Below are 14,611 nucleotides of genomic sequence, written 5' to 3'. Positions count from 1 at the left end.
TAAAATAGGGTTGGGGGTATAGCACAGAGGCAGAATGCCCCTGGTTCAATCCCCAGTATCACAAAATAAGTAAACAAGTTATGCAAACATACTTAATCTGTCCCTTTTTCTAGAAACTCCCTCAACTGAGTATATGCTGCACAGACTGGAAGGCTGACGTATGCAAACTAACGATCAGTCTTGCAACCCTGAAAACACACAGCACCAACACCACGAGGCGGTCAATCTATGGCATAGAGTCCTATGCTCCACCCACCGTGGACAGCAGATGAGCCCACAAAGGGGATCATTCACGCTCTCTGAACAGACTTCCTCAAAAAAAAAAAAGGGGGTTTCACATAGGTAATCTGGAAGGACACTCTTGGTCTTAACATTCTATTAATATGATTTCAGGTAATTTTGTTTCAAATACTATATTAATAAGATTTGTATTATGTAACAATAAGTACTTAAAGTATTCTAAAAAGTGAAGTTTTACTGATTTTCTGACAGCTAAACATCTCCCTCTAGTGGAACGTTGGATTTTACAAAATGAGAACACAGGCCGGGTGTCTTGGCACACTCTTGTAATCCCAGTACTCTGAGGATCTCGTAGGTTCGAAGCCAGCCTCAGCTACTTAGTGAGGCTCTCAGCAACTTAGTGAGACCCTGTTTCCAAATAAAATATAAAATAGGTCTGGGAGTGTAACCTGCAAGTAGAAAGTCCCTGAGGCAGAGAGTCCCTGGGTACCACAAAAAAAAAGAAAGAAAGAAAGAAAGAAAGAAAGAAAGAAAGAAAGAAAGAAAGAAAGAAAATAAGAACACAGAAGGTTGCTATGTCTTCTTCACCTTTTTTTCCCTACCATTCTCCACTGTAAAAATACGTTCAAGCTGGGCGTGGTGGCAGTTTGTAATCCTAGAATTTGGGAGGCTGAGACAGGAGGATCACGGTTCACGGACAGCCTCAGCTACTTAGTGAGGCCCTTTGCAACTCAGTGAGACCCTGTTTCAAAATAAATAAAAAACAGGGCTGAGGATGTAGCTCAGAGGTAGAAGAAAAAATGTCAGAAGTCATTTTAGAAGGCAAGTTAGCACTATTATCAGATATTAAGTGCACATTTCCTTTTGGAAATCCTAATGAAGATATATCTCTAAAAGTATATGTACACAAGTAGGCCTAGAATTATAGTAAAAATTAAAAAATTAAACTGAGCACGCTGGCGGATACCTATAACCCCAGTATTTGGGAGGCTGAAATAGGAAGACTACAAGTCAAGGCCAGAGTGCAGTAACTTAGCGAGACCCTGTTTCAAAATAAAAAACACAAAGGGCTGGAGTTGTAGCTCAGAGATAGAATATTCCTGGCATCAATCTCCAGTACCTAAAAAACACCCCTGGCAGGCAAGGTGGTGCACACCTGTGATCTCAGCTATTTGGGAGGCAGAGGCAGGAGAAGTGCAAATTCAAGGTCAGCCTCAGCAACTCAGCCTGCCTCAAAATAAAAAATAAAAAAGGCCTGCAGATCTAGCTTGGTGGCACAGCACCCAGGGTTCAATCCCCAAGGCCACAGGCACACGCAGATGAATTCTCGTCACCCCATTCGTTACATCAGAATTTTAAGGAACTTTAAACAAGACAAACCTTTGTTCCCTTCCTTTCCAAAAAACACCTCCTAGTGCCTCCCACACAACTAAGCCCTCAAACCATGATTTCTGTAGCTATCAGCAACTGCTCCCAACATCTTGCTTAACCATTAAACCGTATAAGAATCATAAAATTAAATGGCTTAGAAAGAAGAAACAGTTCTTAACACAGCCAGGGAGAGCTTATTTCTGCAGGAAATTCCAGTGACTGATCTAGCTAAAACGTGTGTGTGGGGGGCGGGGGTACTGGGGATGGAGCTGAGGCGCTTTCTTCCTCTAGCTACACTCCCAGACCTATATTTTATATTTTATCTGAAAACAGGGTCTCATTAAATTGCTGAGACCCTCACTAAATGGCTAAGGCTGGCTTCAAACCTGCACAATCCTCCTGTCTCAGCCTTCCAAGTACTGGGATTACAAGTGTGCACCTCCATGCCCATTTTAACTAAAACTTTTTTTTTTTGCAGTACTAGGGATGGAACCCAGGGGCATTCTAGCTCTAAGTGACACCCCAGCCCTAACTTTTTATTATTTATTTTTGAAACAGGGTCTCACTGAGTTGCCAAGGGCCTCACTAAGTAGCTGAGGCTGTCTGTGAACCAAGATCCTCCAGCCTCTGCCTCCCAAACGCTGGGATTACAAGTGTGCACCACCACACCCGGTTAGTTAAGACTTTTTAAACGGTACAATGTATTAGAAGGTAAAAACTTCTCAAACTCCTTAGCTCAGCCACTCTTGGGGGCTAGAGTGTGGGAATTATTTATCGTATGAAAGACATATCTCTTGATATCACAATATGCTCTTTAATTTACCTGAATTTCCTGAATCTGAAATTCAAGTTGAAATGTAACCATGTGGCAGTTTCCTGATAATCTATGTCTCTGCAGAACTTTCTTTATACCTGTAAATTAGAAAAACAACATGTTATTTGTGAAAAACAATTTTCTTCAAATACCTAATACTTGTGTGTAGTAATCTACAATATGTGAATATATGTATGAACGTGTGCATTAGCAACTGCATTAAAAAATCTGGAAGAATGTGCACCAAATTGATTATTCTTGCAAAACAGGACTAAAGACAATTTATTCTATTTCTCAAGTATACCAGAGGTTAAGATAAGAAATATAATAGTATAACCTTAGATAAGTTTGAATCATGCTAACTGCAGATTTTTTTTATTATTTCAGCATTATCTAGTTTTGTTTGTATTGACTCAGCTTGACGTGACTATAGCCATCATAAATTGTAACCACCATAATTGCCCTGAGAGTAACCCTATTAGTTTATTTTCCTGCATAGCTTCCCACAATAGATAAAAAGAGTCACATGTGGAGCTGTACAGCAAAAACTTTGGCCCTGGGATGCACCTGCTCTTCATATTATCTTAGGATAAACTGGGTACATTCCAGCCAAAACGAAGTCACTTTTGTTCTACTCCACATATATGCCTCTCTTCCTGACCCAAATGGCGGGGATCTGACTGGTCCTTCCTCTTGCTCAGGACCACATTTCTATTTGCAAATCCTTCAGTAGGGACAGGTGCAGTGGCTCATGCCTATGATTCTATTACTGAGAGGCTGAGGTGGAAGGATGAAACAGGGCCGAGGGTGCAGAAGGCCCCTGGGGTCAATCCCCGGGACAAAAAAAAAAAAAAAATCCAGTAAATTGCACTCATTGTACTCTGTGCAAAGGTAGATCTGTGCCTCTCTCTTTGTCTAATGGCACCTCAGGATCATTTCTCATATACCAGGACTGAGCTGTTCTGAAACACTACTAAGAAATAATTAAACCCATGTGTTGAACCGCAGTTAACTCTCAAAACTGCACTACAAGGAGTGATCAATAACAACTCAATCTTGTTTGTTTATTTACTTATTGCAGCCCTGGGGATGGAACCCAGGGCCCTTCTACCTCCCAGCTCCACTTTTGCTCCACTTTTGCTTACACTGTCAGCTTACACTGTCAGCCTTATTTTTTACTGTTTATTTTGAGACAGGGCCTCGCTAAGTAGCTGAGGCTGGTCACGAACCTGCAATCCTGCTGTCTCAGCCTCCCAACAACTGGAGTTATAAGCGTGCGCCATCACGCCCAGCTTACAATGCCCTATTTATAAGTATACAGCTTAATTATGTTTTTATTTATCAGTCTACCCATGTACCCACTATCACTAAGTATCATCAAGATATAAAAATGTCCTAGTACCCTATAAGGTTCCCCTATGACTTTTCCCAGGGCATATCCTTTATCCACTATGAGGTAAGCACTATTCTTTCTTTACACAAGGATCTAATTTTGCTAGTGAAGTTATTTTTTTCACTTCATTAGGACAAGAGAATTGGAAAGACAAAAGCAACCTAATTCCAGAAGCTGTAGATCAAATGGATGAATGAAATAGTACACTGACAAGTAGAAACGACCTGAGAAACCCAGGAAAACCCAAACCTACGCCAGCAGCGAGGAGTGTGCATCTGCAGGACTAAGCTATACTGCAGACAGAGGCCAACCTGGAGCTCAGAATAAAAGGACCAGCTACTAAAGATCTGGTCAATATGCAGTTAGGAAAGAAGACAGAATGGTACAGGCTCACATAACTTGCCTCCTGGTGAGATAAACTGGGGCATACACAAAATATCACTTTTATAGTTCTCATGCCAAAAATGCATAGCCTAAATATCCTCAAGAGGAAACTGTCAACAACAACAACAACCAAAGGACAATCTATCAGGGTGGTCTTCAAAAATGTTAATGCCAAGCCAGGTATGGTGGTGCAAGCTGGAAATTCCGGTACCTGGAAGACTGGAAAGGAGGATTGCAGGTTTGCCGCCTGCCATAACTACATAGTGAGGCCCTGTTTCAAAATAAAGAATAAATAAAAAAATAGTTCTGGGGGTACAACTCAGAGGTAGAATGCCCTGGGTTCAATTCCCAGTACTGCCAAAAAAAAAAAAAAGTTAATGCCACAAGATACATAAAAAGTTTGACCAGATTAAAGGATATTAAAGAGACATCAGAGCTAAATATACTTGGCCATGAATTAGATCTGGGATTTAAAAATAAGCAGCTAAGGAAGATACAATATTGTTAAATGTCAATCTTTCCTAACTTGATCTACGAATTCACTAAACTCTCAGAAAGTCACTGTGTAGATGACAGATTCTCAATTTTAAATGGAAAGGCAAAAAACCCAGACTAGCCCACACAATACTGAAGAATGAAGGTGGAGAACTTATACTACCCAATTTTAAGAATTAATACAAAGCTAGAGTACGTAAGACTGTGGTTTTCGTGAAAGCATAGATAAATAGGTCAATGAAGCAGAACACAGAGCCCAGAAACAGACTCACAGATATAATAAACTGATCCTTAGTAAAGGAGCAAGCAGCTGGGCAGTGGTGGCACATGACTGCAATCCCAGCGCTTAGGAGGCTGAGACAGGAGTACTGCAGGTCCGAGGTGAGCCTTAGCGACATAACAAGAGCCTCCATAACCTAGTGAGAACTGTTTCAAAACAAAAAATAAAAAGGTATAGTTTGAGCAAGGTGGGGTGGCACATGCTTACAATACCAGTACTTGGGAGGCTGAGATGGATCGTGGTTGGCAGACAGCCTCAGCTACTTAGTGAGGCCCTCTGCAACTCAGTGAGGTCCTGTTTCAAAATAAAGAATAAAAAACAGGGCGATCCTCCTGTCTCCGCCTCCCAAGCGCGGGGATGACAAGCGTGCGCCACCACGCCCGGCTTGTTGCTGCCATTTTTGAGCAGGGTCTTGCTAGGCTGCAAGAGGCTCACTAAATTGCTGAGGCTGCCTTCGAACCTGTGATTTTCCTTTCTCAGTCTCCAAAATACTGCGATTATAGGCGTGTACCCCCATGCTCCACTTTTGCTTTTTACTGGGGATTGAACCCAGGGGCATTCTGCCTCTGAGCCACACCACTAGTCTACTTTATTTTTTATTCTGAAACAGGGTCTCACTAAATTCCTCAGGGTCTCACAAAGTTGCTGGGGCAGCCTCACACCTGAGATCCTCCTGTCTCGGCCTCCCAAGTCCTTGGATCACACTGGTGCACACCAGGCCCGGCTAAAAGGTAAGTTTTAAAACCACTTTTAGGTTAGAAATGACCCTTACCCTTTTCTTTCATCTCAGTGCTTGTTATGTCCTCTGTGTTCATGGAGTAGCTTCTTATACTGAGCCCAGTAAGTACACTTAGAAATGAAAGTTCTGATTTTAAGTGCCCGAGCTGACTTCTCAGGTCTTTCGAAGATTCCCATTCTTCAGAATCTGATTGGTGTGTTTCTTGAAATAATTTCCTAAAAGACAAATATCAGAAATAGTGATTTCATTTAGTACCCTCAAAAAACAAAACAAACTATCAAACAAACAAAGAAACAAAAAAACCAGTATAGCTACTAACACTACAATCTCTAATTTCAACAAAGAACAAACATAACTGCATTATACTAGTATATCTGTATATAGCTAAGGATGGTGGCACATGCCTGTAATCCCAGCTACTTGGGAGGCTGGGGCAGAATGATCACAAGCTCTATGCCAGATCCTTTGTCCCAAATTTAAAAATTAAAAAGGCTGAGAATATAACTCACAGGCAGAGCACCCCTGGTTAAAATCTCTAGTACCACAAAAAGAAAAAATAAGAGACACCTTTAAAATAAATTACAAATCAGACATGGTGGTGCACACTTGTAATCCCAGTCCTTGGGAGGCTGAGACAAGACTGCAGATTCAAGGCCAACCTGAAGTAACCTAACTAGATCCTGTTTCAAAATAAAAAATAAAATAGGGCTGGCAGTGTAGCTCAGAGGTAGAATGCTCCTGGGTTCAATATGCAGGACAAAATAAAATAAAATAAAATGCAAAAGAGTACTTTGCAAAATTGAAATGTCAGTTCTCACCTGGAAATTTTTACCTTCAATATATGATATCACAAGGCATCTCAAATTACTTTAAAAGGTCTTAATATTTCAAGCAAAACTAATTCAATTACTTTCCATTTCTTTTCTTTTCTTTTTTTGGTGGTACTGGGGTTCCTGGAAACCCTTCTACCTCCAGGCTACACTCCCATACCTATTTTATTATTTATTTATTTATTTAGAAAACAGGGTCTCTTAAGCCAGCGGGGCTGGCTTCGAACCTGCGCAATCCTCCTGTCTCCACCCCACAAGTGCCCAAGTGCGGGGATTACAAGCATGTGCCACCACACCTGGCTTACTTTCCATTTCTAAAAATAGCAAATGTCACAAAACATTTTATGTTAAGAGATGTCTCAAGAAATCTAAAATTACAGGTGGAAGACGGGCATCGTGGTGCACACTTGTAATCCCAGTACTTGAGAGGCTAAGACAAGAGGATCTGGGTTCATGGCCAGCCTCAGCTACTTAGTGAGGCCCTCTGCAACTTAGTGAGACCATGTTTCAACACAAAGAATAAAAAATAGGGCTGGGGGTATGGCATGGAGGTAGAATGCCCCTGGGTTCCATCCTCAGCACAACAACAACAACATTATAGGTGGGTCAAGACTCCAAAGGAGTAAGAAATATCATAATCTCTTAAAACAGTACTATAACAAGACATTCTTTTTTATTTTTCTTTTTTGCAGAACAGGGGATTGAACCCAGGGGCATTCTACCTTCAAGCTATACCCTTAGACCTATTTTTTATGCCTTTTTTTTTTTTTTCCCCCGGTATTGGGGATAGAACTCAAGGGCATTCTACTTCTGAGCTACATCCCCAGACCTATTTTTTTTTTTTTTTTTTGGTGGTACTGGGGGTGGAACCCATGGGATTTTCTACCTCCAGGCTACACTCCCAGACCTATTTTATATTTTTATTTGGAAACAGGGTCTCACTAAGTTGCTGAGAGCCTCACTAAGTAGCTGAGGCTGGTTCGAACCTGTGTGATCCTCCTGTCTCAGCCTCCCAAGCGCAGGGATTATAAGCATGTGCCACCATGCCCGGCTCCCAGCTCTATTTTTTATTCTTTATTTTGAAACAGGGTCTCAGTTGCAAAGGACCTCATTAAGTAGCTGAGGCTGTCGTCAAACCACAATCCTCCTGTCTCAGCCTCCCAAATGCTGGGATTATAAGTGTGTGCAACCATGCATGGCTTATTATTTTTTATTTATTTATTTTTTTGGTGGTACTGGGGTTCCTGGAAGCCCTTCTACCTCCGGGCTACACTCCCAGACCTATTTTATATTTTTGAAACAGGGTCTCTTACGCCAGCGCAGCTGGCCTCGAACCTGCGCGATCCTCCTGTCTCCGCCTCCCAAGCATGGGGATTACAAGCGTGCGCCACCACGCCCGGCTTGGCTTATTATTTCAAAACAGGGTCTCACTAAGTTACAGAGGACCTCACTAAGTGGCTGTGGCTGGCCGTGAACCTGCAATTCTCCTGTTTCAGCTTCCCAAGTACTGGGATTACAAGCTTGCACCACCATGTCTAGCTAACAAGACATTCTTCACTGAGAATATATTACTTTATTTTCTCTGAATAAAAGAATTAAGCTAGGCATGGTGGCCCATGCTTATAATCCCAGCACTTGGGACACAGAGATAGGAGGATTGCAGGTTCATGGTCAATCTTAGCAATTTAGTAATGCCCTCTGCAACTTAGTGAGAGTCTGTTTCAAATTAGAAAACAATCTGGGTGTGGTGGCGCATGCTTGTAATCTCAGTATCTGGGAGACTGAGACAGGCTTGTGGTTTGTGGACAGCCTCAGCTACTTAGTGAGGTCCTCTGCAGTTCAGTGAGACACTGTTTCAAAATAAAGAATAAGCGGGGCTGGTGGTATACACTTGTAATCCCCCCCCCCCCCCCCCCGCTTGGGAGGCTAAGACAGGAGGATCACGCAGGTTCAAAGCCAGCCTCAGCTACTTAGTGAGGCTCTCAGCAACTTAGTGAGACCCTGTTTCCAAATAAAAAATATAAAAAATAGGTCTGGGAGTATAGCCCGGAGGTAGAAAGCCTCTGGGTTCCACCCCTAGTACCACCAAAAAAACAAAACAATAAAATAAAATAAAGAATAAAAATAGGGTTAGGGTTAGGGGTATAGGTCAGAGGTAGAATGCTCCTGGGTTCCATCCCCAGTACTGAAAAAAAAAAGAAGAAAAAGGAAAGAAGGAAAGAAGGAAGGAAGGAAGGAAGGAAAGAAAGAAAGAGAAAAGCAAAGTGCTGGGGTAGCTAACACGAAAATAAATAAATGAATAAATAAATAAATAAGACTTGGGATTGTTGGAATGTCCCTGGGTTCAATCCCTAGCATCCCCCCCAAAAAAAGAAATTTTAGCTAATAATTGCATGAGATTATTTTACTTTTTTTTTTTTTTGGTTGTACTAGGGATTAAATTTAGGAACATTCTACCTCTGAGCTATATCACCAGCCCTGTTTTATTTGGAAACAGGGTCTCACTAAGCTGCTGAGAGCCTCAGTAAATTGCTGAGACTGACTTGAACCTGCAATCCCTGTTTCAAGCCTCCCAAGTACTGGGATTACAGGTGTGCGCCACTGTGCCCAACTAGATTACTGCACTTTTATCATTATTTCCCTTAAAAGTCTCATCTGTATTGTACTCTACTGACTTCTGTCGTTCTAAACCTCCCTTGCTTGGACGTTGGGGCATGATTAACTTGATTCTCATTTGAGTTCCTGTCAGCAGCACTAGAGGAAAGCCCGACACTCTTGCCTCTGCAGTCCTAAACACGAGTTTTTTCATTCCTGAGCAGCCCTCAGCGACTGGGCACGGCTCCTTTAAGCAAGTCACTCCTGCAATATACTTCTGTTTATCGCTCCTCCAGCAAGCATAACGAGGCCTAACTGGGTATCCTACAACTCTGTTGCCCTCATAGTGGCTTTCTCTCCGTGTCTCCCTACTTCTGTTATCTGGGAAGCCATCCTCCACTCCTCAGCTGGCTTCACATCTGGGCCTGCTGTTAGCAGTTTTGCGCCCTCATATATAGCTATTCCTTGCTTTCTATTGCGGATTCCTCTACATTAGCCAATGCTCTTCTGGCCTTATACCATGTTTATAAGGAATAATCTAACTATATTCTCACTGGGTATCGAAGACTTGTATAAAGCCTGTAAAATTTTTTAAATATCGTTTTAATGCATATTTAAAATATCCACCTCAGTGTATTCTGTATCATCTGAGAGATTACCCCACTCCCTTCTGCATTTTCCATCATGGATTGATACCAGAAGAGACTAAATATAGAAAACCGATGAAAATTTAACAGAGGAAATCTTCAAATACAGAGGAGGAGTTCCTGTCAAGTGAACACCAAGTGTCACACAAGCTATGAAGATTTTATGGTACTTCCAAAAGAAAACTAGATTATCAAAAGAGACAGATGCAGAACTAAGAAAGCTGATAGAGGGGAGGGGGTGTTGTTATTTAATAGTATAGAAGGGGGTGTTGTTATTTAATAGTATAGAGTTCCCTGTGGGGTGATGAAACAGTTCTGGAGATTGATAGTGGTAATGCTGCACAACTCGAATGTATTTAATGCCACTGAGCTATACAACTAAAATTATTACATTTTAATATCTAAGCATATTTTATATAATGTACACATATGTTTTATGTCTAACTATGCACTTAAAATTATTTTTTTCTCCGGGCGTGGTGGCGCATGCTTGTAATCCCCGCGCTTGGGAGGCAGAGACAGGAGGATCGCGCAGGTTCGAAGCCAGCCGTGCGCGCTGGCTTAGGAGACCCTGTTTCCAAATAAAAATGTAAAAATAGGTCTGGGAGTGTAGCCCGGAGGTAGAAGGGCTTCCAGGAACCCCAGTACCACCAAAAAAAATAAAAAAATAAAATTATTTTTTTCTAGCCGGACATGGTGGCGCATGCTTGTAATCCAGCGCTTGGGAGGCTGAGACAGAAGGATCGCACAGGTTTGAAGCCAGCCTCAGCTACTTAGTGAGGCTCTCAGCAACTTCGTGAGACCCTCTTTCCAAAATAAAATATAAAATAGGTCTGGGAGTATAGCCTGGAGGTAGAAAGCCTCTGGGTTCCACCCCCAGTACCACCCCCCAAAAAATTATTTTATACTTTATTTGGACACAGGGTCTCACTAAGCTGCTGAGAGCCTCACTAAGTAGCTGAGGCTGGCTTCGAACCCGTGCGATCCTCCTGTTTCAGCCCCCAAGTGCTGGGATTACAAGCGTGCGCCACCACGCCCGACAAATTACTCTATTTTAAAGTTCATTTTATGTTGTATATAGACCTACCTATCTTACCATTTACTCAAAGAGAAAGAGAAGCTGCATGTCCTCATTCATAGAAACTACTTAATTTGAGCAGTCGTTGGTTTACTTAACTAAAGATGTTATTTTTATTAGTTTTGCAGTTAGTGTTTGTAAATTTGTCTTAGCATAAAATTTTTGGCAAAACTAGTATTTCACAAGGAACCCCCCCCCCCTTTTTGTGTGTGTGTGTGCGCTGGTGATTGAACCCAGGGCCAATCTACGTTCAAGCTATACCCCCAAGCCCTTTTTATTTCAAAACAGGGTCGTAATATGTTGCTGAGGCAGCAGGCAGTACCACAGCAAGACCCTGTTTCAAAGTAAAAAATAAAATAGGGTTACCAAGGAAGAAACCGACAGAAAGAGATTACCCAATTAAGATCAGCTGCCAATAACAGTGCCAGGACTTGAAGGCAGGTAGGCAGTTTGGCTTCAGAATGTGAATACGTGCATATAACTGAGCAATGTCACACCAATGTTCCGACCTCCAGCCCATCCAACCATTTAAAAACACTTAAAAGTAGCTTAGCACATAGGCCCCAATCTTCCTTCTCCACCACAATGAGAAAAAATTCACTATTATGCCCAAATACCTTAGACTGACATTTAATACCTCCCTCAATCTGGACTCTTCTCCCTTTCCCAACTCAATCACAGAGAAGTTCCAGATTACGTTATATAAATAATCTACTATACTATCCTGAGCTAATGATGCCATCTTGTGGTCAGGACAGAAACCCTTTTCCCCCATAGTAAGATACAGTGTTTCTTCTATTCATCTGGAGGTATAGGGAGGGAGGGAGTCTTTTGAAGATGCAGACTGAATCAATCAGTAGATACAGATGGGCCCCAAGTTCTCACAAAATCCCAGGTGATCCTAATGCTTCCAATTGTAATGGCGGCCTGCTTCTGACCCTGGCAGCTAACAGATAGCCTGTTTTAAAGCTGACATTTTCCCTCCTTTGTCTTCCCCCTTTCCTCTGCCCCATTAACAGATAACATGTTCTTACCATTTACTGACAGGAAGGGAGCTGGTGCCTGTGGATGTAAATAAAAACTGACTCAAGGAGGACTTAAACTTGAGTTGTCCTTTCTGAAAACACACCAGCATGACCTTGGCCTGTGGATCTGAACTCAAGACCTAAAGATGAATTAAATCCCTTCTGCTAAGACACCAGCATGACGCCGAAAAGCTCTCTTAAAAGGGACTTGGTACCTTTGCTCAGGGAGAATCTGCTGCTTGTTCTTGAACGCTAAAGTTTACTGGTTTATCTACTTCGCTAGCAAATCAATGAAATTTCTTTTTCTTTCTCTCCAGAGGAGTGTCCCAATTACTTGATTTCGCAAATTGGGGCAGGTACAAAATCTGTGAACCACACCTGAAGTAGCTGGGGTCTTCTATTTACTCACTTTTGGATGTAATGTATATGTTGCTGTTAACCTATTTCCTTCTCCCTTTTATCAGTTAAAGCTTTCTCCACTTTCATGTCAGTATAGAACACTATGCAAACTTTGATGGGGGAGCAGACGGGGGATTGAACCCAGGGCCTCATCACACAGTAGGAAAGAACACAATCCCTCATCCCTAGCCCAAACATTTTCTTTAGACCTCCTCCTCCACATTTTCTAGCACTCTTGTCCATTTAGTTCAGGAAAATCTCACTCTGCTCCTGTCAACATTGTTCTAAGAAAATAAAATAGTTTGTTTTCAAATAACTTGTCGTTTTGAGAAGATTAGAGATAATTTCTCTTTGTCCTCCTGTCTCCCCCTCCCAAGTACTGGGACTATATGCTCTCTGCCACCATGCCCGTCTCAAAAGAAATTTTGTCATTATCGTCAACAAAAAATTATTTTCATGATTGTCGACGAAAACCATGGTTGGATGCCTCCCCACAATTAAAAAAAAGTCATGGAAATAGTTATTAAATTCCAACTAGATGCCTGCCGAAGGCAAGGTTATGTAGCTGAGAGCTGAGCGAGACCTTCTCTTTGACAGCTATCAAGGGGAGAAAGAGAACCTGTAAGAAAACGACTTTGTCACGACCACAGTGAAACACACACCGCAAGGCTTAGTGCACAGCCCGCAGGCGGTGCTCACCACTCTGGGACATCGTCAGTGCAGGATGAATAATTGGTTCGGGTCCAAAATTGGGGTCTTCCCAAGCTACAGCTCTCAGCACGGGGCCTGGGGGAGTCTGAGCCCCGAGCTGCCCGTGGAGAGGGCCGCCGGGGGTCCCGTACCGGACTCGGGCGGGTCCTGCCCGGGGCGCCCGCAGCTCCTCGCACGCCCGCTGCAGCTCTGCGACCTCCAGCTCTAAGGCGCGCACCTCCGCGCGCTGGGCTTCCATGGCGCCCGGGCTGTGAGCCGGCGCCGCGCCCGGAGTTTCAAGTGGCGCGCGCGCTCCCGGAGCCGACCACCTCGTCGCTCTGCGGGGGAGGCCGCCCAGCGGCGCAGGCCGGGGGTGCAGCTCCGCGCCCCAACGACGCCCCGCGCCTCGGCGTGCCCCCGGGCGCCGTCACCGCGGTCCCCACACAGCGCCAACCGCGTCCAGAGCTGGCTCGCGTCCATCCGGAGTCCCAGAGTTCCGCCGCCCACCCCCGCGAGCGAACTTGGAATCGCCCGGATGTGACGTCACGCGGGAGGCGGTTCCGGAAGTGCGCAAGGCGAGCGCCGCTCTCTGTTTTGGTCCCCTCCGTCGCTTCTACCTACCCAGTCCCTGAGTCAGTGAACACGCGCGGCAGGTCTCTCCATGAGAAATTAGGGGATTTCGCCTTGGGCTCTTTTACCGAAATTGAAGAGATGGGAGCGGAGGCGTCATTGTGGCCCAGACGACGGAAACAGCGTAAAAGGCTCCCCGGAACTGTGGAAACGGAACCTTAGGAGGTGAGGATGAAAATCCCGTAGGAAGCGAGCGAAAATGCACCTGCTCGGACACGTGACTAGAAGCTGGCGGTGTAGTGGTTCTGGCTCTGTTGGTGTGGTGAGGCGTGGGTTTGGTCCAGGGAAGGGACGGGGCTGCTGGACGTGGTCTCTCCCTTTTCTCGTCCGGGTCTTGTCAGAAGGTGCTGGGTAGACTAGGCGAAAGCTACAGCAAGAAGGAGGGAGGGAGCTCTCGCCGCGGGCGTGGTGAGAGCTGAGCGCCTGCAAGGTGCCGAGAGGATGAGGGACCTAATGATGGATGTGAATCCTCAGTACCTCTGGGAAAGTTTCCCTGGGTCCCCTCTAGCGCAGTAAGCTTTATTAGTGTAATGTTAGCAATTCCGGGACCTGAAATCTGAAATTAGACCTGGAATATAATACCGACTCCGTCACTAATTTTATGACGTCGAGAAAGTGACTCGACTTCTCATAACAAAAATGGGATACAGGCATACGTCCGTATACAGTGCAGGCACGTATAGAAAGCAAGCCTTTATTATATGTGTGTTCTTCGTGACTAAAAAGCACTTTGCAGACACTTATATTGTGCCATAATGTCGTAATTGCAGAATTTGTTAACTTGTGATTGGGGCTTATGGACGGGGGTCTGTTTTTCTCCTTTAGCATATTGCCTGCCACATCCTACTTATGTCAACCTTTATTAAAGCGAATGTATGCACGAATCAAGGAAGAACATACCTAGGAGGTAATGTGTAATAATTATAGTCATTTAGAGGGAAAATACTAGCTTGTGCTGTATTACATTTGACAACTATGTAAATGAACTCTTCTATATACAG

General features: G+C 43.6%; 1 protein-coding gene across 1 annotated transcript in view; it reads right to left on the bottom strand.

Moving 5' to 3' along the window:
- Positions 1-13,239, bottom strand: part of CENPP (centromere protein P) — a gene marked incomplete at both ends in the record, with an annotated part of 192,368 nt that extends 179,129 nt beyond the window's left edge. Inside the window, 3 exons of the mRNA XM_080709009.1 lie at positions 2,435-2,523; positions 5,750-5,931; positions 13,133-13,239. Of these exons, the coding sequence (XP_080565135.1) occupies positions 2,435-2,523; positions 5,750-5,931; positions 13,133-13,239 (378 nt within the window). The remainder of the gene's footprint in view (positions 1-2,434; positions 2,524-5,749; positions 5,932-13,132) is intronic.
- Positions 13,240-14,611: the final 1,372 nt, after the last annotated feature.

This window comes from Muscardinus avellanarius (genome assembly GCF_963383645.1).
Source record: "Muscardinus avellanarius genome assembly, chromosome: 13".
NCBI lineage: Eukaryota > Metazoa > Chordata > Mammalia > Rodentia > Gliridae > Muscardinus > Muscardinus avellanarius.
Note: the sequence above shows the minus strand (reverse complement) of the source record. Positions and strands in the feature narration are given on the sequence as shown.